This window comes from Colobus angolensis, unplaced genomic scaffold (genome assembly GCF_000951035.1).
Source record: "Colobus angolensis palliatus isolate OR3802 unplaced genomic scaffold, Cang.pa_1.0 Scaffold174, whole genome shotgun sequence".
Lineage (NCBI taxonomy): Eukaryota > Metazoa > Chordata > Mammalia > Primates > Cercopithecidae > Colobus > Colobus angolensis.
Window position 1 is genome coordinate 4,378,563 of NW_012114866.1, and position 27,458 is coordinate 4,406,020.

General features: G+C 37.5%; 1 protein-coding gene across 10 annotated transcripts in view; it reads left to right on the forward strand.

Annotated features, from left to right (window-relative positions):
- SYTL2 (synaptotagmin-like 2) overlaps window positions 1-27,458 on the forward strand; it is a 120,926-nt gene that overhangs the window by 85,080 nt on the left and 8,388 nt on the right. For 2 of the 10 annotated variants that reach the window (XM_011938504.1, XM_011938507.1), the window contains 9 exons: window positions 1,881-1,952; window positions 8,644-8,745; window positions 10,772-10,825; window positions 12,084-12,131; window positions 15,112-15,206; window positions 18,351-18,470; window positions 20,410-20,579; window positions 22,062-22,164; window positions 24,554-24,724. In XM_011938504.1, the coding sequence (XP_011793894.1) occupies window positions 1,881-1,952; window positions 8,644-8,745; window positions 10,772-10,825; window positions 12,084-12,131; window positions 15,112-15,206; window positions 18,351-18,470; window positions 20,410-20,579; window positions 22,062-22,164; window positions 24,554-24,724 (935 nt within the window). Of the gene's footprint in view, window positions 1-1,819; window positions 5,814-8,643; window positions 8,746-10,241; window positions 10,826-12,083; window positions 12,132-15,111; window positions 15,207-18,350; window positions 18,471-20,409; window positions 20,580-21,435; window positions 21,549-22,061; window positions 22,165-24,553; window positions 24,725-27,458 lie in introns of those variants that run through there. The other 8 variants (XM_011938502.1, XM_011938505.1, XM_011938501.1 and 5 more) reach the window with 8 other exon arrangements.

Sequence of the window (27,458 nt, forward strand, 5' to 3'; positions counted from 1 at the left end):
TTTCTTATTAGTCTGGCTAATGGTCTATCTATTTTGTTGATCTTTTCAAAAAACCTGAACCTGTTCCTGGATTCATTGATTTTTTGAAGGGTTTTTCATGTCTCTATCTCCTTCAGTTCTGCTCTCATTTTAGTTATTTCTTGTGTTCTGCTAGCTTTTGAATTTGTTTGCTCTTGCTTTTCCAGTTATTCTAATTGTGATGTTAGGGTGTCGATTTTAGATCTTTCCCGCTTTCTCCTGTGGGCATTTAGTGCTATAAATTTCCCTCTAAACACTGCGTTAGCTGTGTCCCAGAGATTTAGGAATGCTGTGTCTTTATTCTCATTGGTTTCAAAGAACTTATTTATTTCTGCCTTCATTTTGTTGTTTACCCATTAGTCATTCAGGAGCAAGTTGTTCAGTCTCCATTTAGTTGTGCAGTTTAGAGTGAGTTTCTTAATCCTGAGTTCTAATTTGATTGCACTGTGGCCTGAGAGACTGTTTGTTATGATTTCCATTCTTTTGCATTTGCTGAGGACTGTTTTACTTCCAATTATGTGGTCAATTTTACAATAAGTGCGATGTGGTGCCGAGAAGAATGTATATTCTGTTGATTTGGGGTGGAGAGTTCTGTAGATGTCTATTAGGTCCACTTGATCCGGAGCTTAGTTCAAATCCTGAATGTCCTTGTTAATTTTCTGTATCACAGTTGGGTGTTAAAGTCTCCTACTATTATTGTGTGGGAGTCTAAGTCTCTTTGTAGGTCTCTAGGAACTTGCTTTATGAATCTGAGTGCTCCTGTATCGGGTGCATGCATATTTAGGATAGTTAGCACTCCTTGTTGCGTTGATTCCTTTACCATTATGTAATGCCCTTCTTTGTCTTTTTGATCTTTGTTGGTTTGAAAACACAGTTCTTAAACTCCAGTATGCAAAACAGTCACTAGAATAGCTGTTAGTAAAGATTACTGTGCCCAATCTCCAGAAATTCTTCTCATTCAATACATAAGGAATAAGGCCCAGGAATGGAAATATTCTCATTGTCCCATTTAAATATTGTGGATAAAATTCCTTGTTTAGTCTTATTTAAAAGTTCTTTTTCTAACTCCTGAAATCACTTAAGTCTGTGCTTCTCAAACCTGGATTTAGGCCTCCTCCAGAGTTTATGATATGTGCCAGGGGATGGGTGAAGTCATAAAATTGGCATGGCATATCTTCCTGGAGTGTTAGTTTTATACAAAGATTTAAGAGTAAGAGAAAATTAACATTTAAAATGTAACATGGAGCTGGGTGTGGTGGCTCACGACTGTAATCCCAGCACTTTGGGAAGCTGAGGTGGGTGGATCACGAGGTCAGGAGTTCGAGACCAACCTGGCCAATATGGTGAAACCCCGTCTCTCCTAAAAATACAAAAATTAGCTGGGACTGGTGGTGCGTGTCGGTAATCCCAGTTATTTGGGAGGCTGAGGCAGAAGAATCGCTTGAACCTGGGAGGAGGAGGTTGCAGTGAGCTGAGATCCTGCCACTGCACTCTGGCCTAGGCAGCAGAGTGAGACTCCATTTCAACAAATAATAATAAAATAAAATGTAACATGAAACAGAATGCAAAATTAACATGTATTTTTAAAATAAACCAGGAACTTCAAAGAAATTTTTCAGTTAGGTCTGTACCCTGTACTTCCTGGTTTCTGCAATTCCTTTCCTTTACTATCGTAGGGCGCCTTTGGTAGAATACCTTAATTAGGACAACTTACATTTTAACCCCTGAAAAATGCTGTTATAAACAGCTAGTGGTATAGAAAGTGCAAATACAAAGTGCTTTTATAAAGAAGATGATGTGAATGATTAACAGTTCTTTAAGCATGCTCTTTTCTTATTTAGAAAATTATTTCTATGTTGCAGATGAACTGTCTCATTGTGTTGAGCCTGAGCCGTCTCAGGTGCCAGGTGGCAGTTCTAGAGACCATCAGCAAGGTAAGCCCCCTCCTCTCTCGGCTCTAAAAGCTAAGACATCTTCACGTTCTAGTCCGTATGCCACTGAGATAAAGAAGTCAACTGATGATTCCATATTTAAAGTTCTAGACTGGTTTAACCGAAGTTCTTATTCAGATGACAATAAGTCATTCCTCCAACATCCCCGAGGAGTAGAGTCCAAAGAAAAAACAGACTCAAAATCACAGGTTGCTCTTGACTTGGTGACAGATGACACTACTTTAAAAGAAAATGGCTCGAAGACCCTATCATCCAGCAAAATTGAATCAAAGCCTATGAGATCTGATTCAACATTCCAAGTAGAGGGAGATATGCTGGTTTCTGAAAGTTGCCAAGATGCTAATGTGAATATCAAATCCAAATTCATGAATTTGTCCCAACAAGGCGCCCCAAAGGAAGGCCCATGTATATTGCCATTTGAAAGCTATGGCACCCCAAGTCAAAGGAGCAAAAATATGGACTATAGCCAAGATTCAAAAAGCATAGGAAAAGGGAACGGGGTATCTCCTCCAAAAAGGAACTATTCCTACAGTATTCCCAAGGAATCTGATGCAGAAAACCAAGTTCCATGCAACACTAATAATATTGGCAACTTGGGTGAAGAAGAACCCAAGTTTCACACTCGTGAAGAAAATAGAGGACACTCAGAAGTGAATTTTGACTCTTCAACAATTGTCAAAGAACCAGGTTTGAAAGATAACATGAAAGCAGAGAGAAAGAGCAAAGGAGGAAATACCTATATCCTGAAAGCTTCCTTAGAGCCAGAGAATATTAAGTCAACACCTGGGGTTGCCAACAACAGCTCTCCTTGGAAGAAGCCTGAGGTCCATTTCCAGCAAGAAGCTGGTGAGGTTCCCAAGAACCAAGTGCAGAGAGAGAAATACAAAAGAGTGAGTGACAGAATATCCTTTTGGGAAGGAGAGAAAGCTGCTGCTAAGATAACTCATAAAGAACCCACATCTTCATGTAGCCAGGAACAACCTTCTGCTAAAGCATATCAGCCTGTGCAGAAGTCACAGGGTGTATCATCCATGAACAGTCTATCTATAGACCAGAGTGAATATAATCAGGTCATTCCCAAACGAGTGGTCCTAGATGAGGATGATCAAGCATCCCAGCTCTCCAATTCTTATTCCCCAAATAAATCTAAAGAGACCAAGCCACAAATATCAGGTCCATCCAGAAACTATCTTTCAGCTGAGGAATCAGATAAAGTGTCTCTGTTTCAGAATAAGAAAAATGAGCCTATAAAAAGATCACCAATGGCAGACAGTTTGCCTTCTAGAAGAAACATGACTTTGCCAGCACTGCAACGTCCCTCAAATGTTGGGAGTGAACGACATGTTCCTTTGGAGAAAGACAGACCTCTAGTTTGTGAATCAAATGCCAACTTTAAAGTTATGTCCCTAAAAGAAAGAATGGATGAACCCAATGCGGAACAGGTCTATAATCCCTCTCAGTTTGAGAATTTGAGAAAGTTTTGGGACTTAGAAGCTAATTTAAACAGTAAGAATAATGACAAGAATATTACCACAGCAAGCCAAAAAAATTCTGCGCCTTTTAATAGGCAGAAACACAAGGAATTAAGTGGCATTAAATTATCAGGTAAAAATACCCATGAAGCAGAGGTGCTTCTAAGCCCACAAAAAGTTATGGCAAGAGAGGAAATGGAGAAATTAAATTCAAAGGGCATACTCCAGGTGCTACCAGATGAGACCACATTTCCTTTGAGTCTGCTTAGAAAGCATACTCATCAGTTGCGAGGAAATGAGTCATCAAAGGAAAACGTGGAAAAGAATATGGAAGGGATTGTTACTCCAGTGTTTAAGGAAGAAAAGGATTACTCAGACCAAGAGATTCAAGAATCCATAGTAAAAACCAATGTTTTGTCTAAAGACTACAAAGACACTTTTAATGACAGCTTGCAGAAACTGCTTTCAGAAGCCTCAACACCAGCAGTTCAACCCTCTGGTGGAAAAGTTCATGGAAAACAAGTACCTGAACCAAATGTTTCTGAAAATAGGACATGGCGTCAAAAAACAGATTTTGCTGATACTGAGGAAGAAGTCAAAGGACCTGAGAAGATCATTAATGAGCATGTTGACAAAACAGTAGTTCCTCCAAAGGTTAAACGGAACTCTTTGACTGCTAGTCTAGACAAACTCCTGAAGGAAGCAACTGGAACTTCACCCTCTCCCTTGCAAACCAAGTTGGCACCCGTTATCACTGGAACCAACTCTAAGCCGGAAGAGGGAAGATTTTTTGGAAAAGGGATAGAACAGAGTCACAATACTTCAGCTGATAAGAGAGAAATAGTAGCTCCTTTTCCAGCGAGAGATGAAACTTTTGGAAATACAGCTCTCCCCAAGAAAGCTGAAAGTGGTGAGTGCCAGCTAAACACAGAGAATTTGATTCAGATGGCTGCAGAAGATTCTTATCCATTGGATCCAACTTCCCAGCTTTCCAGAAAGGGTTCTTTTGGGGATGTGGCCAACCCTCCCCAAGATATGCTTTTTCCCCAAGATGCTCATCTTGTTCCCCAGGCTAGGGCACACCCTTCTCAAACGGAAATTTCAGAGACTGTAGAGAAAGTCATTCTTCCACCCAGACCTGTATTGAATGATGTAAATGCTGCATTACAGAAGCTGCATAGAGAAGTATGGTTAAGTTATCCAGCTGGAAGGGAAGTACATCCTGGAGAAGTGAACCCAGAATTTCCTGAAGCAGTACAGGCAATAGGTAGCCCCCTAAATCCCCCAGGAGTGATATCACCATGGACTATGATGGACACCATAGTTCCAGACAGGAAGGATTTTTATTCCTCCAATGTAGTTCCTGATAAAACTCATGAACTTGGATCTTATTTAGCTGCTCAAATGTTTCTATCAGACCAGACACTTAGCTCATTTGGTTCCACTGTTGCTCAATATGGCAAAGGCCTACCTCAGGAAGTGGAAGAAATTGTGAGGGAAACAATTATTCAACCCAAATCAGAGTCCCTCGAATTCATTGCTGGCTTAGAAAAACTACTGAAGGAAGCAACTGAAACCTTCCCCTTAAAATATGAAAGCGATACAGGGAATCTTTCTGCATCAAAGTTAATAGGTAGTACAAAGGAGCCCAGGCAAGCCACTTCTGAATTCCATCCTGAGGAATTAAAAGAAACAGTAGAAAAAGCCAAGGCTCCATTAATAACTGAGAGTGCTTTTGATGCTGGTTTTGAGAAACTTCTTAAAGAAATAACTGAAGCTCCTCCTTATCAGCCCCAGGTGTCAGTGAGAGAAGAAATGCACAAGAAGGAGTCTTCACAGTCAGAGCAGACCAGGTTCTTAGGGGCAGTGCCCCATTTTTACAGGGCAGTCTCACAGACCTCTGAAATGAAGGCTAAAAGTAGTAGTTTGGAATCTCAAGTCAACCAATGTGATAAAATGTTGGGAGGAGACGTACATGTGACTGATTTATTGGTAGATTTTTGTGGTTCCAAAAGTGGAGTTGAGATCCCTAGAACCCCACAACTTTATGTGGTTCATGAAATAGAGACGATTAAAACTGTAAACCCCCCAGAGGACAGGGACAGTGAAAGTGGGGTTGCAGGGCAACAAGGGACTTTTCAGGAACCTGGCTTTGGAGGGGCTTCTGAAGCAATTAGTGTGTCCAGAAATAGGCAACCCATTCCTCTCCTGATGAACAAAGAAAACTCTACAAAAACAAGTAAAGTTGAATTGATTCTAGCATCGCCATGTAAGAAAGAAGAGAAAGAGGAAGAAAAAGAAGGTTTCTCTGAGTCCGAGTTTTCAGATGGAAACACCAGTTCTAATGCAGACAGCTGGAGAAATCCTTCCAGTGAGCATTTAAAAATTTTTAACTCACAATGAGTCTGCTTTATGGAATGCTGATGTAAAGGATGATATTTTTTTTAATTGGCATTAATTTGATATTCTTAAATGGTACTAAATTCTTCTTACCACTTCTGTGTTCCTGAGCCTTTCTTAATTAAAAAAATTATTTATATTTTTTAATCAAATGCATTACATAAAACAACTTTCCTATAAGGCTGTTTCAGAGTCTGAGTTGACTTGTCATTAATCTACCTATAGAATTTTTAGGTTTCAAAAAATACTTTTTAAATAACTTTTTCAGTTTAGAAAGTATCTTTACTACATTTAAGCTAGTTTTCCTCCTGGAAATATTTAGAATTTCTTCCTTAATTGGCACTCTTTATAGAAGTCTAGTAAGATTTGTGGCAAGAAAGTGCCACAGATGGGCACAAATTTCCCATTTAGGAGCAATATCTTACCACAGTGGTGGCTAAATACCAGGGACAAAATACAAGGCTGGAACTTTCCTTCCCTCAGATACCTTGTGCTGTGGTATTTTTGTTGCCACTTTCTCCCTCTCATTTTCAATTATCTGTACAATCTTCCCTTTCTAGAGTATGACTTTGGCCAGATGACTCACCTGATGCCACCTAAGGGCATTGCCTGGCCAGGTACATTTCTTTTGCTCCAGCCTAAGTTGATGATCTGAATCGATCTCCACATTCATCTACATGGATGCGGGGGCACTGGTTTTGGTGGCCAGGCTGTAAAACATAGGGCTTGTCTCAGTTTCCTCTTTAATCAACATGTGGACATTTTAGCAGAGAAACCCCAGAGCAAATAGGAATGAGAAGCTACCCAATTAAAATGATGAAATGATAGAGAATGTTTTCTGGCTGGGACATTTTAACCAAAGTTGCACAACTGGTGTTGATTGCCTTCCTTGTAGTTTAGTAGAATTTGTCATTTGTTTAGCTCCCTTTAGTTCCAGTGAAAATAGATAAGCTTTACTAAGTCACTTACTTGGAGGTGTGGATTATTTTATAAGTAGCTATAGGGTTTCTTCTTGAATACCGACCAAAGAATCCACCTTTAATCCTATTCAGTCAAGTTGAAGCCCCTCTAACAAATTTTGTTGTTAATAAAAAAAAAGAAATTGAAATATCAGTCTCTAAAACCAGACATATGCAAGAATAAAGCCAGCATATTAAACTTGTTGAAGTAGGCTATTATTAAACTGCCCATGAGTTGCTAGCGTAAACTGAGCCACAGGAGGAGGAGCGCCTGCAAATTTGCAATTATGTTAGAGACTATCATCTAATGTGTATCCCAGCCTAACTGACTGAATAGTAAAAAGCCTATCTAAAAAAGCAATGTTAAATAGTCACCTAGGCCGGGCGCGGTGGCTCACACCTGTAATCCCAGCACTTTGGGAGGCTGAGGTGGGCAGATCATGAGGTCAGGAGATCGAGACCATCCTGGCTAACACAGTGAAACCCCATCTCTACTAAAAAATACAAAAAATTAGCCAGGCGTGGTGGCAGCAGCTGTAGTCCCAGCTACTTGGGAGACTGAGGTGGGAGAATAGCGTGAACCCGGGAGGCGGAGCTTGCAGTGAGCCAAGATCACGCCACTGCACTCCAGCCTGGGCTACAGAGTGAGACTTCATCTCAAAAAAGAAAAGAAAAAAAAATTACCTAAACAGAGTCCAGAGGAGACATTTTAGAATTACAAGCCAATTAAGAAGTATAAAATGATATAGTCATGATTTTAATTTAGGTTTATATACTCTAACCTAAGTTACTATTTTAAAACAAATTGCAGTAGGGGTGGGGTGAAAAATGAAGAGAAACCTACTATAAGGGTACTGTAATTTGGGGGAGCAAGCTAACACATTTGACTTGTGACTGAGCTCTTAACTAAGCAATACCTCAATATGCTCCTTTGGGAAAAATGAAAGGTTCAGTAGTCAAATACTTTTGGAAATGATGGGCCATTATGCATAGAGAAGGTCTGCAGTAAGGAACGTTTCAAATTTGAACAGAGAACATCCAAATCTAATTCATCTAGAATCCATTTGCCATGGAATGTACCAGGCAGAACTGGAATATATTTCAGGAAATTATTGTCTAGAGAAGTGGTTCTTAAATTGATGGATTCCTTAATCGAATCACTCATTGATTCAGCAAATATTTTGAAGTGTTTATTTCCAGCCACTGTTCTAGGCACTGAGAATACAACAGTAATAAATGTCAGTACTTAGGCTTATTCATGATGGAGCCATTCTTTTTATAAAATAATGGCATTAGTAAATGATAGAGGCCTCCCTCCCATGTTATTTCCCAACATTTCATTGGAAATTGTACTAGATCATGAAACCCAGAAAGTCTACAACCTTCGATCTGGAGAATGTACTCATATGTGTACCCAATTATACACAGATGTTAAACATCTGAATCCTGCCTTCCACAGTTTTGAATTAATTTTATTAATGCTCCTAGAAGTATTTCATGGCTGTCTTCAAAAGCTAGAATGTTAAATGGGAAGAGTCAATGTCTGGCATAGGACAAATCATATGTCTAAAATAAGAGTAAACAACTGAGAGATCACATTTCTATTAATGTAGTAATCTTGTTTCTATATGGTTTACATGTGCAAATATTTCTTGACCAGTAAATTATTTTTAAGAGCATATTAGTGGAGAAATTTTATTTTTTTCTGTGAAATAAGTGCTTCTTAAAGTAGAGAAACTCATAGCATAATGTCTCTTTTCAACCTACCATTTCTATGTCCGTATGTTAGAGGGTTTTTTTTTTTGGTATTGTGCAGTGTTCATCGATTTTGTTTTATAACAGGTTCAGAAGAAGAACCCAGTCCTGTTTTGAAAACTTTGGAAAGGAGTGCCGCTAGGAAAATGCCTTCCAAAAGTCTAGAAGACATTTCATCAGATTCATCAAGTGAGAATAAAGTTTGCCTCACTGTTCATGCCCCATCTAAGCTTAAAAATGCCTATGTGCTCTCCTGTAGCCTCACTGCATGCTGTTGTGCACTACAACCCCTAATGGGGGCCGTTAACAGATGAAAATAACCTTTCCAAAGTGCGCTGAAGAGGCTCAACCTAAAGTGGCTGGAACTTTGCTTATAAAATAATATATTACATTTGGTTACTAAAACACTAGGTTTCCTTTAATTGAAGAATCCCAGTTTAAGTGTTTCTCAAGTACACTAAGTTTGAAAGGATTGTGGTAGCTAGTAGGATTAGTGAAAATAGTTATAACTAACATTTATTGAATATCATTTGCCAAAATGTACCTAATAATTTTACATGTATTATCTCATTCAACCAGCACAAGCAACCCTATGAGAGGTGATTATTGTTATCCAAATTTAAGGATGAGGAAAATGAAGCTCAGAAATGTGAAATGACTTGTTTAGTATTACACAGAAGATCTGGGACTCAAAATTAACAGGCTGTTATCAAGAACATTTATGAAGGGACCACATTATATATGACGGCATTGGATGTCCAGTGAATTTTGCATGATACAGAGTTGAATTAGTCCCTGGCTTCAAGGACTTTGCTTTCTCTTTTATCCCTTCTATTCTGTTCACATTTCTTTTAGATACTGGAACTATAAGCCCAAAACTACTTAACATGAAAGACTTTAGGTACACTATTCCCCACTGGCAGTTGCTTTAATGGTGAAGGATTTCTTGAGTACTAACAGAAAGCATAATATATCAAGAGAGTTGTGTGTTAGACAAATGGACTAAAACCATGACTTCTTGGGGTTTTGTTCTTGCTATTTTCAAGCTAAAATCCACCTCTAGGATTGCAGATGGTCATAAGAAAAATTATCAAGTGAAAAGTTAACCACTGCCAAACTCCTATGATTGATAATTGGCCATTGTTATGTTTAGAATATTTTTTGTGCATTTGTAATTAAGAATAAAAAGTCAGAATTTAAGAAGGAAAAAAAGAAAAGAAAAAGCCACTCCACCAAACATTTCCTAAAATTCACAGATTCCCAGGGATTTGAAGACAGTATTCCCAATTTGGAATGTAGTCCTAACTATCCCAAGGACCTTGGAATCTCAGGGTTAGAAGGGATCTTAAAAATCACCCGTTTTAACCTCCCCCCCAGTGCAGGAATTCCCTCTAAAGCCTCCTCAACAGGCGGCCAACCCCCATATCTGCCTGAATGCTTCCAGAGAAGGCGAGTCAAATCCTTTGTTGGACAGCCGTGATTGTTCTTCCTTATGTTGGTGATGGGCCCTGAGAAAAAGAAAAAAACAAAAAAAACAAAACAAAACAAAACTCAGAACAATTGTCCAATTTAGCAAACCTCTTGCCTGTGAAACATGGGGCTATTTCCATGGTGCAGCTTTAAAGTACTCAGGAACGTATAGGGTTAAAAAAAAAAAAATCACCATCAGCTGACGGGTATTCCTGCACGCTTCCTTCCAAATACCGATACCCACTCTCACACTAGCCTGCCAAGATTCCACTTAGCAGCTGGTCCCCAGTTACATCTCTTCAGTTGACTTCCCAGGCAAGCCTCCCAGAGGCATACGCGAATGATGATGCACACACACAAATATTTGTTAATGACCATGGGTTTGGGAAGGTGTTAGTCATGGCTAGCATCATACCCTTTACAGAAGAATAGAGAGGCTGTTGCAGCCCCGTGCTTTCTTCTGCTGCTGGCCGATTGCTTGCTCTGAACTAACCCTCTAACCCTTGGGAGTCTGTGTGCAGCAGTGATGTGAGCTGCATCCGGGCTGAAATGGGAGCTCCTGCTATGGCACTGGCTCAAGTAGCTAATCTAAAGAGAAAGTATTTTGGGGAAGACATCTTGGTTGCACCCCTCATTGCATCTTGACTAATTGCTTCCAACTCCGGGGGCTTCCAGGGACAATCTCATTGTTCTTTTCTCTCCAAGGGTCAGCCATGTTAACCATTTGTTAATTTCTTCTGAACAGATCAAGCAAAAGTAGATAATCAGCCAGAAGAATTAGTGCGTAGTGCTGAAGATGGTAAATATCTTTCTGTATTTGCATGTCTGTCTGTGTATTAACTTCTGGGGTGCTTTGGGCAGTCTCTGGGACGCAGCTGTTGGGTAAATAGAAGAACGTCATTTGCCACTATGTGGTAAATAGTACCTAAGTTACTATAAAACAGTTCTGATTTGGTACATTTAATATAGTTTGCATTCTTAAGGCTTCTGCTGCTGATACTGTCATGAGGATCTCATCAGAGACCCTTGTGAAGCAAGGATTTCTATAAATAGAAAATTGTATTGCTTTGGATATGAGCTGATTTTTGCTACTCTGACTTGCAGAACTCATTGTAAAGGCAGGAAGAGTGGAGTGAATTCCTGGGTTAAGTTATTCTTCTGTTTGATTCTCAAGTCCCAGCATTTAGATCTCTCAGGGCACAACTGGTAAAATCTTAAGTTCAAAGGAAAAAGTCCTGGAACAAGGGTGGGAAATCTTGCCTCTGCTTATATAAATAACTAAATATAGACAGAGGGTGAAGTTGATTCTGAATATAATGGAGCCAGAAGATCTTGAAACTTGTCAATAGATCAGGTATTACTTGGCTTTGTTATAAGATGAATAGTATAATGGTGCCTTGCTTGAGGGAGAGACAGAAATGAGTCTGATTTTTATAGTGAAGAATTTATGCAAATGTATAATTTGTATTTGCATGCTGGATTTTATTTATTTGTTGTTAAATTGCCTTCACTATAATCATAAAAATGTGTGCTCACTGAACTTTCCCATATAAACGCAGCAACAGAGCTCCTTAAAGGTCATTCTTTACTTTTATGTAATAGTTTTGTCTTTCTCATTTTATATTTACAACAACCTCACTGGAGTTGATGGGGTAGGGATTTTTATCTTCATTTTGCTGATAAGAAAAACTCAGAGAAATTAAGTGACTTTTCTAAGATCCTATAGCTAGTCAGTCATTGGGAGGGCAGGAAATAGAATCTCAGCTTCATTACTCCTAGTTCAGTGCTCCTTCCCATTTTCCATGCTGTGGTCTAGTGAATTACAGGAAGGATGCTCCATATCTCCTGTGTTGGATCCCAGATTTTTAGTTGAACAGGAGACCTTAAAGAGGCTAATGAAGAAGAGTCACACTGAGGAATGAATGAAATCAAGATGAAAACCTGTCAGATGTATTCTGCTGTCTCAGTTGTGAAACTGACATTTGAGCTTTACTTTCATGTCTCTTTAATCCTTCTGTTAAAATGGTATTTATTCTCAATGTTGCCCTCCTGAGTAGATGAGAAAGCAGATCAGGAGCCAGATACAAATGAATGCATACCAAGAAGTGAGTAGCAGGATCTTTCTCACAAATGACTAAACATTCCACTTTACGTAGTATTAAATATAGTGAAATAACTAACCCCATTAATAACACAGCATTTATTATTGGCACTAAACTCCTGCAGCTTACAAAACTATTTCATTATGATAAGGGTTTTATTAAAAACATTTTACTATTGTCTATGTGGAAAGAATGATTTGTGGTTCCACTGAGGGAGAGTTGTATATAAATATATATGCATATATGTTATTGCTGATATTATTGTGCTTTTGTCAGTCTCTATGCTGTTTGAATCTCTGCTTAAAAGCAAGTTGGCACCTTCTGATTTCATTTGGTTTTTATGTTGCAGTATGATTTTGAGTGTTGGATCTCTTGTGGCCTCTATACAAAACTGTAGATGGAAGTAATTTATAACTTATTTGGACCTATGAAAGAACGTTAGAGTATGTGCTTCTCTCCATATCCATAAAAACCAATCTTATTATGCTCAGGGTTTAAACTCTGAGGTGCAAAACTGACTTGAATGGTAAATGTTCTAAGTATAAACCAAGTGAATACATGAATCTAAGAAGTAAATGTATACCTGTGGTGACTAATGCCTGTCTACTAATTAATGTCTATCATCAAGCAAATATAATGTTTGTTTGCTCTTTTATGTTCAATCTTAAGATGATTCTACTTAGCTGTGACTGTGACTACTATCTTAAGGACAAATAACACATTTAAAAAGTGCTCACACGGCCTAGTAAAGCATGCAGCAGTGTGTGTGTGTGTGTGTGTGTGTGTGTATGACTTGTTAGCTTCTCGGTTTCACTCTGTTTCATAAACCCTAGGCACTGGGGGTATGAAGATAATGATACACATGTCTACCTTCAGGGCCACAATATTTTAAATAATAATTTCCCAACAGTCTTTGGATATGCTAATAGGACTTAATGAGGAAAGCAGCTAAATGGAGGAGACATTAGATAGAAAACCAATGTGCTGATGGCTAAAAGTCAGTGACATGTAGTGGGAAACCTGAAACTTTGCTCATGAGGTCCTCCTGCCAGCAGTGAAGGTGCTGTGCTTTGGCACATGACTTGACAAATTCTTAAGAACTGCCTAGGAAAGAAGACAGTCCAGGCTTCAGCTCTTGTGAGTATGTGCTCTCTGTCTGACTGCTGCAGAGGAAACAAACCTTCTGCCCTTAAGGGGTGTTAGGTAAAGGGGCTTTTCCAGTTACTTTTGAACTAGGACATACTTAAGTTTGAGCATCTTATTTTATCTTGCTATGTTTTGTTCAAAATTTAGTCTGAGGAGTAAAACCAAAACATACATAGACATATATGCCTAAGTATCTGTATCTTTATTCATGATCTCCTAATTGGCTTAGTTTATTGGTCAAGGCAAATAGACTAATCCTGTGCTGAACTCTGGGTAAATTAATTTGTCCCTTTATAGTGATATCTTCCAAAATGACTGTTAGTGCCTTTTCACTGGTAAAGAATATATTCTTACCACAAAAATCAAATACATGATCCAAACACAAATGACGAAAGCCCATGAATCTAAAACTGATTACATTTGAGTAGTAGATATAATTGAATTTGACCTTCATAGCATCATCCAGCAATATACTTTGAAAATAGTAGGGTGCAATGTATAACAAAAATTTTTTTGCATTCTCATTGGACCGTATTGTGGGACCTAATCTTACACTGCTACCAGTATAACTCTCCCTAATACACACACACTATTGTTTAATGGGAAGTGATTAAAGTAGGTGTCATTTTAGTGAGACACCATAATACATTTTGATGTGCATTTATCTATGGGAGCCTAAGGATAGGTGAAAATTGTTATGTGAGCAAGGATATCTTTAGTACGTGTAGCTAAATTTTTAGTTTTTCCTTCATTAGATTTCTTTAAAGATGAATTTAACTGATGTTTAAGGATGAATTTGAGTCTTTTGTGTTATGTATAGAAATATAATTTGATTTTTATCTATTTTCTTAATATCTCTTTTAATGATTAAAGTCAATGTATCTGTTTCATTCAAAATATAATTTAAGATTCTTTATCATATGATATTTATTTGATTAGAAAATACTTATATAGAGCTTACTCTGTGCTAGGCACTAAGTGCCTTGGAAAATATTAACTTAATCATTATAAGAGCTATGATTCATCATAAGAAAAGCTTAGATGTTGTGATTCTTAGACAAAGAAGAAAATAGTTTTCTAACTAGGTATATGCAAATCAGGATTATAATTTATCCTTTCTTGTACCTTCTACACATATACTTTCTATATCAGAAAGAAGACATATGCTACATTTTCTTATTAAATTCTTAGAGTACCCTAACTTTAACCATTCTAACTTGGCCTTGGGATATTGAAAATTCTGAATCAACAAGGTATCTAAATAAGTTATATTTTCAAAAAATAATGTTTATTTTATAGTGCTGAGTGAAAAACACTATCAGAAAAGTAATCCTCATGCTCACTAAACACACCTACTCTAAGACACTCAACAACCAGAACACTTTTATTATTGAGTTGTGTACAAAAATCTTGATTGAAGATGTCCAGATGAAATAGTTTTTCAGCCTGCAGTGTGTTAGTAATATCTCTCAAGGAGATGAACCAATAAAATACAGACCTTATGGTCTGAAACTCTGATGTGAAAAAATAAGTTAAACCAATTCACACTGACAGTATATTTTAATTCAAGTTCAGCTCCAGTTCAATAAAAACTAGTGTTTTTAAAATTAACTTTGTTTTGTATTTGGTTCAACTCCTTGCTAGTTTTCTCTATGTATAATTTATAAAAACTGCATGTTGCTTATCTCATGATCCTGTGCATGCAAACTACTGTGCCTTTAACTATTTTACAAAAACATGTTTGTTCATAGCTTAAATAAAAGTATGTTTTCAATTAATGTGTAATGTTTTCTGACAAGTGTAAGAATAATTTTGAAATGGAAATGCTGCTGTTTAGTTTCCACAGTGCCTACACCACCTGATAATCCATTTTCTCACCCTGACAAACTCAAAAGGATGAGCAAGTCTGTTCCAGCATTTCTCCAAGATGAGGCAAGTTTGTCTTTTGTACCTTCAGAAAAATAGAGACAGAGGGTTGGAATTGCTATGCCAACGTTGGTGTGTTTGTATTCCACTGTGGCAGAGACCAAAGAGGTCAGAAGGACTGACCCTTGCCTTTCAAGTCAATAGAAGTAGTGTTGTTGATCCTGGAACAGGGAAAGCCACATCTCGTTTGACTCAAACAGTAACTCCTTTTGGTTAGTGAAGTCAAATTGCATAGATTTGGGAATGTGATTTTGTTTCAAAGCAAGTACAAAATAAGAAATCCAGGAAGGTATATGAACTGATTATTCCTCCGTAGTTTGGAGTAGACTTAATTTGTGAAAACTTAATTTAGGCAGTGTGACTGGCTTGAAAGTGTTTGTTAATAAAGTAACAATGACACAGCAAGCTTTAAGGAGTATTTATTGGGTGCCAGGCACTTTACATATATCATTTAATCCTTCAACAACCCTAAGAGGTAGACACCATCATTATCCCCCACATTACAGGTGAGGAAACTGAGACTAAGGGAGATTAACCTCACTCAGCTAGAAGGGGGTTCAACCAGGCCTGGAGCACAGATCCAACTTGCGTGCTGTTAACGACTATACTATATACTATATGGTCTTAAGAAAGCGCATGACTATAATTTACTATTCATTGAGTACCTAGTATGTGACAGGTACCTATTCATCTAACTCTTACTAACTATATGTGGTAAGGACTATTTTCTTCATTTTACAAATGAAGAAAGAGCCCCAGAGAGGTTAAATAACTTTCCTCAAATCCAATTGCTACTGAAGAGTAGATCTAGGACTTTAACTCAGGTCCTTTGACTTAATTAAGATTCCAAGTTCTTGCAGTCAGGTAGTTAGGAGCCTGAGCTTTGGAGCCAGATATCCGCAGTCCTAATTATGATACTAATTTTCTGTGTGATCATGGACACATTCAGTACCTTCCCTGAGTCTGGTTTTCTTGCACCTACCACATGAGGTTGTGGGGTATCAGTAGGATAATGCAGGGAAAACACATAGCACAGTGCCTGGCATATAACAAGTACCTGGTAAATGTTAGCTGCTACTGTTCGTAGTTTTGGTCTGATTTCTAACGGTGAAATAAAAGGCTTCCTTATCAAGCATTCTCTTAGTAGATGGAATGTTGAGGAAAGCTCTGGACAACACATAAATTATATTCTGTCACTGGCCTGGGCATCCTTTTGTCCATTCTTGGGCCTTCGATGAACTGTATCTGCAAATATTCAGCTCTTGCCTGTGATTAAGAGCACATGTTACAGTTCCTTTTGGAAAGAATCACTCATTCTTTGAAAGTAATTCATTAGCTAGAAGCCAGCAGTAGGCATGCCATACAGTTCAACCATATAATAATATGAGGCCGGGCATGGTGGCTCATGCCTGTAATCCTGGCACTTTGGGAGACTGAGCTGGGCAGATCACTTGAGGCCCAGGAGTTTGAGACCAGCCTGGTCAACATAGCAAAACCCTGTCTATACTAAAAATACAAAATATTAGCTGAGTGTCACGGCTCATGTCTATAATCCCAGCTACTCGAGAGAGTAAGGCAGGGGCATTGCTTGAACCCGGGAGGCAGAGGTTGTAGTGAGCCGAGATCGCGCCACTGCACTCCAGCCTAGGCGATAGAGTGAGACTCCAGTTAAAAAAAAAAAAAGTGTGTGTGTATGTGTGTGTGTATGAGGCAAATTATGTAAGTTCCTGGTTAACTTTTGTCCTCCCTTCAATTTTAACCTGCTGTCTTATAGCTCCACACAGAAGAGAGTTCAAATCATTTGGGTTTGTGTATCAGAGATGCCAAAATTAAGCTGTGTCATTTTACATGGGGTATGAGTTGAACTGGGTCTTAAGGAAAGTAGAAATGCAATCAGGCCTTGCTCATCTGTTCCCTTTGAGACTTATCATCAGTCACATTTTTTGAGTGCCAGTTATGTGTAAAACACCTTTCCAGATCAACAAAGCAGAGTCCTGTCCTTCCAATAATTCACTAATGATCTGATATACTAGGTAGAATGTAGTAGGCGCTAAAATAGAGGGAAATGACTCTCAGCATGTAGGGAGAGAGTGTGACAACAGAGACATTTAAAAGATATGAATTGTTGTAATCCTTGAGAAAGGATTCTTATCCATGTAAAGCATTAATTTTGTTTTTCTTTAACTCCTTTATTAATCTGCATTAGAATTGGCATCCATTATATTGATGCATAATTGCATGGTCCTGGAATATGCTGGCATGAACTAACCACTCCATAAAGGTGTCCCTTAACCCCTGGTGCCACTGAACTGTTCCATAAGCTCTCTAACCCTAAAAGGAGCTCACTCTGAATCATAAATATTTAAAGCTACTATTTAATAAACCTTAGATTCAAATATAACAAAATTTGTTACTGTAACTTTTCTTTCTTTTCCCAGGTAAATACTTCCTGGGACATATTTAAAATAAGTACCTGTATCTTCCTTTTTTTAATGTGTTAAAATCTAATGTGAGTAGAATGTATAGTTTAATATACTTCCCTCTAGCAACAAAAAGATAAGCACAGTAACACATAGGAATATGTAAGGGGAAGTTTAAAAATTTTAAAAATTAAAAAATATATATATGGCCTTGAGTTGAAACAGATCAGACTAGCATTTCTTTTTTCCTAGTTTAATAGTGTCTCAAGTAAAAGATTTGATTTTTAGAGAAGTTACGGGCTATGCTAATAATAAGAGGAATTAAACATGATGTTTTGGTTTTAACAGTAAATCTTTTTATTATCTGGGTAAAGTTAATTTCTCGTATATACCAATAGAGTTCCCCAGGCAAATAAATATATAATGTTAAAAGAGTGGCAAGAAAGCGCACAATAGTGCTGTCTTCTGTAGCACTTTGGGAGAGACTATTTTGTAGGTGAAAAAAATCACTTTGTTGTTTTGGTAGCTAAGCACTGCCTTCCTCCTTAGGTGAGGTCAGGCAGACCACCCACTCCATCCTGAATCCCATACCCTGGCAATTAGCATTAGCATCTTTTGACCTTGCAGAAATATCACTGGGATACCAAAATATCATCTTTGCCTAAACAGAGATTCTGATCTTGACTCATTCTGAATTTAAATATTGTGCATATTATATGCTGTTTTGTAGAGTGATGACAGAGAAACAGATACAGCATCAGAAAGCAGTTACCAGCTCAGCAGACACAAGAAGAGCCCGAGCTCTTTAACCAATCTTAGCAGCTCCTCTGGCATGACGTCCTTGTCTTCTGTATGTAAACAAAGGCTCCATGTTAATATCTCTCCACATCTCTGAACTTTGCTCTGACATGCTCATGCTCATTGTAAAACAGCCTCCTCCTGTATTTCTCAGGGCACAAGCAGTTTCTCTAATCCATACTTAGCTTCTGGCTAACTACATCTATTTTTTTTTTTTTAGACTAAAGTGGTGCATATCCATCATAAATAAATGTTTGGGGGGTTTTTTGTTGTTATTGGTATAAATACTTCACAAATAAACTTAAATTGCCAAGAAGATGAACCACTAAATTTTTCTGTGCAACAAATGGGGTAACTGTGATAAAATCTGCTTGTATCAGATATGCTTCATAGAATTATACCTCTCTTTTAGTAATCCTGATGAATCAATATGCCGGTTGACATGAAAGAATATGAGAGGTAATTCTTTGCCTTTTAGAAGGCATCTGAGCAGCATTTTAAAAGGAAAGATCCTTCAGTGTAGTTACTCAGATTTGATTTAAGGGAATCTGACTAATTTGACTTTACATAGAACTTCTTGCATAAGGTGAAGTTGTGTGTGCATGTAGTATGTATGTAAAAATATATGTAAATATATCCACATACACTTATCTGAGTATCAGATATGCATACACATACATATATTTTACCAAGTATGCTAAACAAATGATAAAGTTGTGCTTAAATTCTTGCTAGCCTTGTGTTACTGAAACCTTTTTTAAAAACCTATTTAAATTGAGTTTCTGCTGATAAAAATCTAACATCTGCCTTTGGGAAGGTTTTAAACTCCCTTCATCAATCATCCATTTTCTACCCTTTCTGACCTCTAAAAGCGCATGGCTCAGTAAGCATTTTCTTAGATTCAGTGGATGGGTAACATGGTAAAATTCCTTGTTAGTGCCTTGGAAATTTGATACAGCAGTGTGTCACTGTGATTAGAGTGTCTGGGTTTTCTCACATCTTCTTTCTTTCGGATTTTAAATATTAAGCATGCCTGTAAATGGATGCCTTTGAATGCCACCTAGCATAAAATCACCCTGCTTTGAAATGAGCCAGCATCTAAATAACGTTGCATTTCACTTTTCATCTATGTCTTATGGGGAAAATTTTTTAAAAACATTAGTCGGCTGGGCGCGGTGGCTCACGCCTATAATTCCAACACTTTGGGAGGCCGAGGTGGGCAGATTACTTGAGCTCAGGAGTTCGAGACCAGACTGGCTAACCTGGTGAAACCCCATTTCTACTAAAAATATATAAAATTTAGTAATACCTTTCAAAAAGGTCATTTTGAAGGATACCTTTTTTTTTTTTTTACAACTACCCTCATAAATTTACAACCTAAAATTGATTTATTCAGTCATCTAGAAAATTGGAGATACAGCTGAGCACAGTGGCTCACGTCTGTAATCCCAGCACTTTGGGAGGCCGAGGCGGGCGAATTACCTGAGGTCAGGAGTTTGAGACCAGCCTGGCCAACATGGTGAAACCCTGTCTCTACTAAAAAAAATACAAAAATTAGCCAGGCATGGTGGCACACGCCTGTATCCCAGCTGCTTGGGAGGCTGAGTCAGGAGAATCTGGGAGGCAGAGGTTGCAGTGAGCCAAGATGAAGCCACTGCACTCCAGCCGGGGCAACAGAGCAAGACTCCATCTCAAAAACAAAATCTGCCTGAACCTGGGAGGCAGAGGTTGCAGTGAGCCAAGATGAAGCCACTGCACTCCAGCCGGGGCGACAGAGCAAGACTCCATCTCAAAAACAAAATGAAACAAAAAACTCTAGTCATGTATATCATGTCAGGTTGTCTTTATAGATATGTCTTTATGCTATATTGAATTAACTGCTTTTATAAGCAAGCTAAAGAAATAATGCCAGTAAGAATTATATCCATGATCCTTGTGCTAGGTTTAAGAACAAGATACAGACAAACACTATGTATTTCTGATGATTTCAGGTGAGTGGCAGTGTGATGAGTGTTTATAGTGGAGACTTTGGCAATTTGGAAGTAAAAGGAAATATTCAGTTTGCAATTGAATATGTGGAGTCACTGAAGGAGTTGCATGTTTTTGTGGCCCAGTGTAAGGACTTAGCAGCAGCAGATGTAAAAAAACAGCGTTCAGACCCGTAAGTACATTTTAGAGTCACCTACCTTCTCTTAGTTCTCAAACTGTCAGTCTTTATAGGAATTGGAAGGAAATAAAGTAATCAAAGAGGAGGGAGGGTGTGTGTTAAAAGGAATGTTTGAAAAGTTGGGGAAAAATGGTGTTTTATTCTGTAAAACATATGTCAAGCATTAAATTATAAAAATCATAGAGAAGCACAAAATGTTTCAACTTGGAAAGGACCTTTGGGGTCATCTTGTTCAGTTCCTTCATTTTACAGATAAGAACGCAAGCACCAGAGAAGACAAGTAACCCATATGTGTGAATTCAGATAGAAGCAAAATGAAGAATGAGGACCTGAACCTGTCTCTTTCCGTCACACTCTCAAACGTTTTACAAAATTAGGGACGCATGGGACACAATTCATAATGCTCAGTGGTATAAAAATAGTTAAGACTCTAGAATGAGAGTATTTTCATATTTAAATTATATCTTACAGAACTTTAGGGGAAATTGCTAAAATTATTTTTTTAAATCACAGGTTTGATTGCACTTCAGTGTTTTTTTTTTTTTTTTGCAAACACTGAATGGTATTCCCCACTTATCCCTATGCAGCAGTCTGATTCTTATTTTGCTGAGACAAGCCCAATTCTTTTTTCTTATTCTTATTATAAAAACAAGTAAGCTCAACATCCTTTATTTTTTTAACATTGAAGATAACTTGACTAGGTATTTACTAAGATGAATTTATTTCAAAAGATAGTAACAAAAACTTAAAAATACAGCACCAAAGTGTTTTCTCAGAGGGAACCAAACTAACAGATTTAAGCTCTATGTTGGAAGTGTGTTTTCTTCTTCTTCTTCTTTTTTTTTCTGAGATGGAGTTTCACTCTTGTTGCCCAGGCTGGCACGATCTCAGCTCACCACAACCTTCGCCTCCTGGGTTCAAGCGATTCTCCTGCCTCAGCCTCCTGAGTACCTGGGATTACAGGCGTGCACCACCACACCCACCTAATTTTGTAGCTGTGTGTGTGTGTATGTGTGGTGGTGGTTTTTGTTTTTTGGTTGTTTTTTTGAGACCAGCATGGCTCATGGGGTTTCTCCATGTTGGTCAGGCTGGTCTTGAACTCCCGACCTCAGGTGATCCGCTCACCTCGGCCTCTCCAAGTGCTGGGATTACAGGTGTGAGCCACTGTGCCTGGCCTAGAAGTGTGTTTTCTGCTCCTTTCCACCCCTGCATATTAGTTAAGGCCAAAGGAAAAAAGGAATTCAGGAAATGTCTGTTAAAAATCTTCAAAACAATATTAAATGATCAATTCCATTAAAACCCTTTACACATTTAAGTATAAAGGTATTGGTGGGAAAATTTGTTATTCACTGCTTTTCTTAAGTGTCATGAAATAATTATTTCTGCGGTCAGTTTTCAATGTATTTAAAAAACTAGATGTGGAAACATCACTTTTATTTTCTTTGACTTTCTTGTCTGTTCAATTCTCCTTTTTAGATATGTAAAGGCCTATTTGTTACCAGACAAAGGCAAAATGGGCAAGAAGAAAACACTCGTAGTGAAGAAAACCTTGAATCCTGTGTATAACGAAATACTGCGGGTATCTATGAACTCTCTCTATAGGAAAATTCCAGATGGTGACCTGTTTACCATGTCTTCTTGGGTAGCAGCTCTACAGGATAAAGTCAGTCACCAAGAGAGGAGAAAGAAAGGAATACAAATGTTCTGAGACTGTTTTGTTTGAGACAAAACACCATGAATGTTGTATACATTATTTAATTCACTCCCCATACATACACTGGCAGGCTGGTATTGGTATCTGCATCTCACAGATGAGGCAAATGAAACTTGGAGAAATGAAGTAACTTATTTAAAATCACACAGCTTGGCTGGGCGTGTTGGTTCATGCCTGTAATCCCAGCAACTTTGGGAGGCTGAAGCGGGTGGATCCCTTGAGGTCGGGAGTTCAAGATCAGTCTGGCTAAAATGGTGAAACCCTGTCTCTACTAAAAATACAAAAATGAGCCGGCATGGTGGCAGGCACCTGTTATCCCAGCTACTCGGGAAGCTGAGGTAGAATGGCTTGAACCAGGGAGGCGGAGGTTGCAGTGAGCTGAGATCATGCCACTGCACTCCAGCATGGGTGACTAGAGTTAAAACTAGAGTGAAACTCTGTCTCAAAAAATGCAAAACAACAAAACAAAAAAAACCCCACCACAGCTGATAAAGTTGAGCATTGCAACCAGAATGATCTTCTAAAAGCACAATTCTGATTATGCTATTTTTCTGCTTTCTATAACCCTTAGGGTCAAAGCAATCTTTCTTAACATGCACACCAGTCCCTTTACAACCTGAACTCCAGCCTCAACTTTCCTCTGTCATAGTCTTTATTCCAGTCACCCTGAATTCTTTTCTATTGTTTTAAGGAATTACATTTTCTCACAATTCTGTGAATTTCTGTTCTTTCAGGCTGGAATATTTTTCCACCCATTATTTCCCTAACTACCTCCTCCACTGTCTTAAATGCCTCCTCTTATGAGGGGCTGTACTTAACCCCTAAGTTCTGCTGTCTGCTGCCTTGATAATCTTGCTTTATAGCAGGATATGTTAACAGCAGTTTAACTAGTGGTTTAATTCCTTGCCACTAAATTGTAAGTTCCATGAGGGTAGGGACCAACTCAGTGTTTTTTTTGTAAACTATGTGTCTTTGGGCACCTCAGATCTGCCAAGTGGAGATAATGCTAGTTTTCAGATTTGCAAAAGGAAGATAATAATAGTACTTACCTACCTACCTTAGCAGTTGAGAACAGTAAATTAGTTAATTTGTGTGAAAGATCAGCACACATTAAGCATTTAATAAATCTTGATCCTTAATCTGGGATAGGTATTCAAAAAATGTTTACTGGAAAGATAAATGGACAGATGAATAGAAAGTATACTTGGCTCATATACTTTTTCTCCCCCAAAACTACATCATGCTGCCTTAGTCATGACTAACAGATCATTTAAAACTAAAAATAGGTGTTATTCATCCCCTCTTTCTGAAAACGCTGTCCAAGTATTTGATCATCCTCTGGAAAAATAAGCAGTTAAATCAACACTCAGTCATCCATGGTCTGAAAACCACCTGTGGAATTTTTGTAGCAAATTTTTAATTACAGTTTGACTATGATATACCCTAGTACCCTAGCTATTTCTGGGTCAGCTACGTCAACCCTATACTCAGGAAAAGCCAGATAATTTAAATGTTAAGCTCAGAGAAAGACAGACCTGCTACAACCACAATGGACATTCAAGTAGTACGTCATGAAGCCAAATGGAAATTATTTTTAGATTAGAAGTACTATTGTCCTTTCCATGATTATATATAATTAAAGATTGACTACATTTGAGATGAAAAACTATTAGGATGCCAGATCTTTTCTACTTGGCCATATGATGCAGGAAAAGACAAGTTTATTTATTTATTTTAAATACCTCATCTGTGTGGGGCGTTGATAGTGGGGGAGGTGTGTGTATGTGGCGGCATACATGGCATATGGGAACTCTGTTCTCAGTTTTGCTGTAAACCAAAAACTGCTCTAAAAAGACTATTTTAAAAAATACCTTGTTCTTCAGTAGCAAACAGAGAATTGGGTTAAACTTGATTTGTATTTTATACTGAATTTTGTATTACATCTAGTCTAAAAATATTCAGCAAAAATTGAAAAATTGGCTTTTATTGTTAGAGAACTATTACCAACTTTGATATTTGAGTCTTGGCTTGCTTTTCGAGAGTGGGGAAGCAAATGAGCTTTTATGAAAGATGGATTTTTACCTCTTTGAAACAAGACACTTAGAATAAGATGACTTTGCAATATTTTTGGGACTTGAAACCTAACAGATAAGAAAATTTGATATATACAGATGAATTTACTCTTCATCTGTGTGTCATAACCTTGGCATCAAGTAATGTTATTCATCATTTAATTTTCTTCTTTGAACTTCAGTATAAAATTGAAAAACAAATCTTAAAGGCACAGAAGCTGAACCTGTCCGTTTGGCATCGGGATACATTTAAGCGCAATAGTTTCCTAGGGGAAGTGGAACTTGATTTGGAAACATGGGACTGGGATAACAAACAGAATAAACAATTGAGATGGTACCCTCTGAAGCGGAAGGTGAGTCTGGAGTTCTTTGTTTGTTTATTTGGTTGGTTGATGTGGGGCCTGGTGTATAGGAAAAAGCTTAACTGCATTTAATTCAGAGCACAGATCTGTAGTTTGGGATAATTTTAAACTAGAGAAAAAAAAAGAAAAGTAAAAAGGGTTATTGGGAGAACGTTTAAATCATTTAACACAAATGTTTCAGAGACTTCAGGAAGGTCTTTTAAATAATTCAATCCTTTGAAATTTGATACTGACTTTTAGCCTAATATGTGGCTGAATTTTGATAAATGTTCCATGTGTCACTTGAAACCAAAGTGTATTCGATGGTTAAAGGATGTAATGTTCTATATCAATTAAGTCAGAACTGGTTCCTGAAATCTTTTGTATCCTCTTGGATTTTATGTCTGTGTGTACTGTGAATTATGCGTAGAGTTACAATTGTGGATTTGTCTTTTTCTCCTTTTAGATTTATTATTTTTGATTCACTGTATTTGAGATTGTCTTATGTATATACATACAACTAGAATTGTTATATTTTCTTGATAAATGAACCATTTTATCATCTTGAAATTCCCTTTTTATGTCTAGTAATACTTATTGCCTTAAAATCTAATTTGCCTATATTTGTATAGTTCTATTAGCTTCCTTTTGATAAGAAGTTTGTTTCTGTCTTTTGATTTTCAGCCTTTTAACATTCTTGTAGTTCAGATATATTTTTATAAGCAATAGTTTTGATGTTTTTCCAGTCTTAAAATATTTGTCTCTTAATTGGATTATCCAGTCCATTTGCACTTAATATAATTATTGACATATTTGAGTCCAAACCTAGTATCTTACTATTTGTCCTATTTTCTTATTTTCATAATTGCCTCCTTTGGGATTATTATTCCATTCTTTTCTCTGTCTTAATATGTCAGTTATAGTTTATTTTCATTTTTCTTTATTAGTTCCTATAGAGATTACAATATGCATCCTTGAATTAAAACTGTAATATAAATGAGAACTTTTGCCACTTTCAGAACAATGAAAGGAACCAAGAACATTTTAACTCCATTTACCCATTCTCCCATCCTTTGTGCTATTTTTGGTCATGTTTTAATTGTATATATTTTTAAGTCCCATAAGACATTACTATTATTGTTTTATACAGTCCATTAATTTAGATTTAGCCACATATTTGCCTTTCCATTGCTCTTTCTCCTTTCCTGGATTTCTCCGTGGAGTTGTTTCTTCTGTTCAAGACTCTCCTTTAGTTTTACTGTTAGTGAGTATCTCCTGGCAACAGATTTTTTCAGATTTTCTTGGTATCATTACATCTTTTTCAATCTTTGAGGGATATTTTTGCTCTGTTGCTAGGTTGACAATTATTTCTTACAGTGTTTTGAAGATGGCACTTCATAGTATTTGGTCATTTCTGTTGTGAAGTCAGCTATTAGTCTTATTTTTGCTCCTTTGAAGGTTATGTGTTCTTTTCCAGATTTTAGGATACTTTTCTTTGTCTTTGATTTTTAGCAGTTGTACTATAATGAGCCTAGGTGTAGTTTAATTTATCCTGAGGTTTGGGGTTCACTGAGCTGCTTGAATCTATGTTTTGGTATCTTTCATCACTTTGAAAATTTACCAGCAATTATTTCTTCAAATATTACTTTTGCCTCACTATTTTCTCCTCTCCTTCTGGAAACTCCAGTTACAAGTATGTTATACCTTTTTATTCTGTCCAATATGTCTCTTATGCTCTTTTCTGTATATTCTTTTTTTCTTATATTTCAGTCCATTTTTTGATAGCTTGTCTTACAATTCAACACTTTTGTCTGCTGTCTATTCTGTTGTTAAAAACCATCTACGATTTAAGCCAATCTATAATATAAAACTTATATTTTCAAAAGTATATTTTCTTTTAACTGTTTTGATTCCATTTCTCTCCTAAAATTCTCTATCTTAACACTGTCTTTATAAATATAGCATGCAAAGTTATTTAATGTATGTACTTGAAATTTTCAATATCTTAAAAATTTGTGAGTCCTGCTTATCTGTTTTTTAAAATCTTAGTTTGGACGCTTAGTTCTTTGTCTTGATATGCCTGTTCATTTTTTAATCTTATGTGGGGTGTTGCATATGAGAACTTTCTAGGAATAATTTGGGAAGATTTACTTTTGCTTCTGACAAAGCAGGCATAGACCACCTTCATTTAATCTGGGAATGAACTGACTTTGAAGCACAAGCCCAGTTTTCAAGTGATCTGGTCTAGTTTTTGTTTGCTCATATTCCTAGGCTAAGGCCCTTCAGAGATTACAACTGAAAGCCATGGGAAGTAGTTCTCAAAATCAGCATGCATCTGATTCACCTGAAGGACTTATTAAATCACAGATTCTGGGGCAGGATGTGGTGGCTCTCACCTGTAATCCCAGCACTTTGGGAGTTTGAGGTGTGGATTGCTTGAGTCCAGGAGTTGGATGGAGACCAGCCTGGGCAACATGGCAAAACCCTGCCTTTGCAAAGAAATTAACTGGTATTGGTGTTATGCACCTGTAGTCCCAGCTACTCAAGAGGCTGAAATGGGAGGCTCACTTGAACCCGGGAGGTGGTGGTTGCAGTGAACTGAGATCACGCCATTGCACTCTAGCCTGGGCAACAGAGCAAGACCCTGTCTCAAAAAAAAAAAAAAAAAAAAACCCACCATATTCTGAGCCCTATTCCCAAGATTTATGGATCCAAGAATATACGTTTTTTAACAGGTTCCCTATCA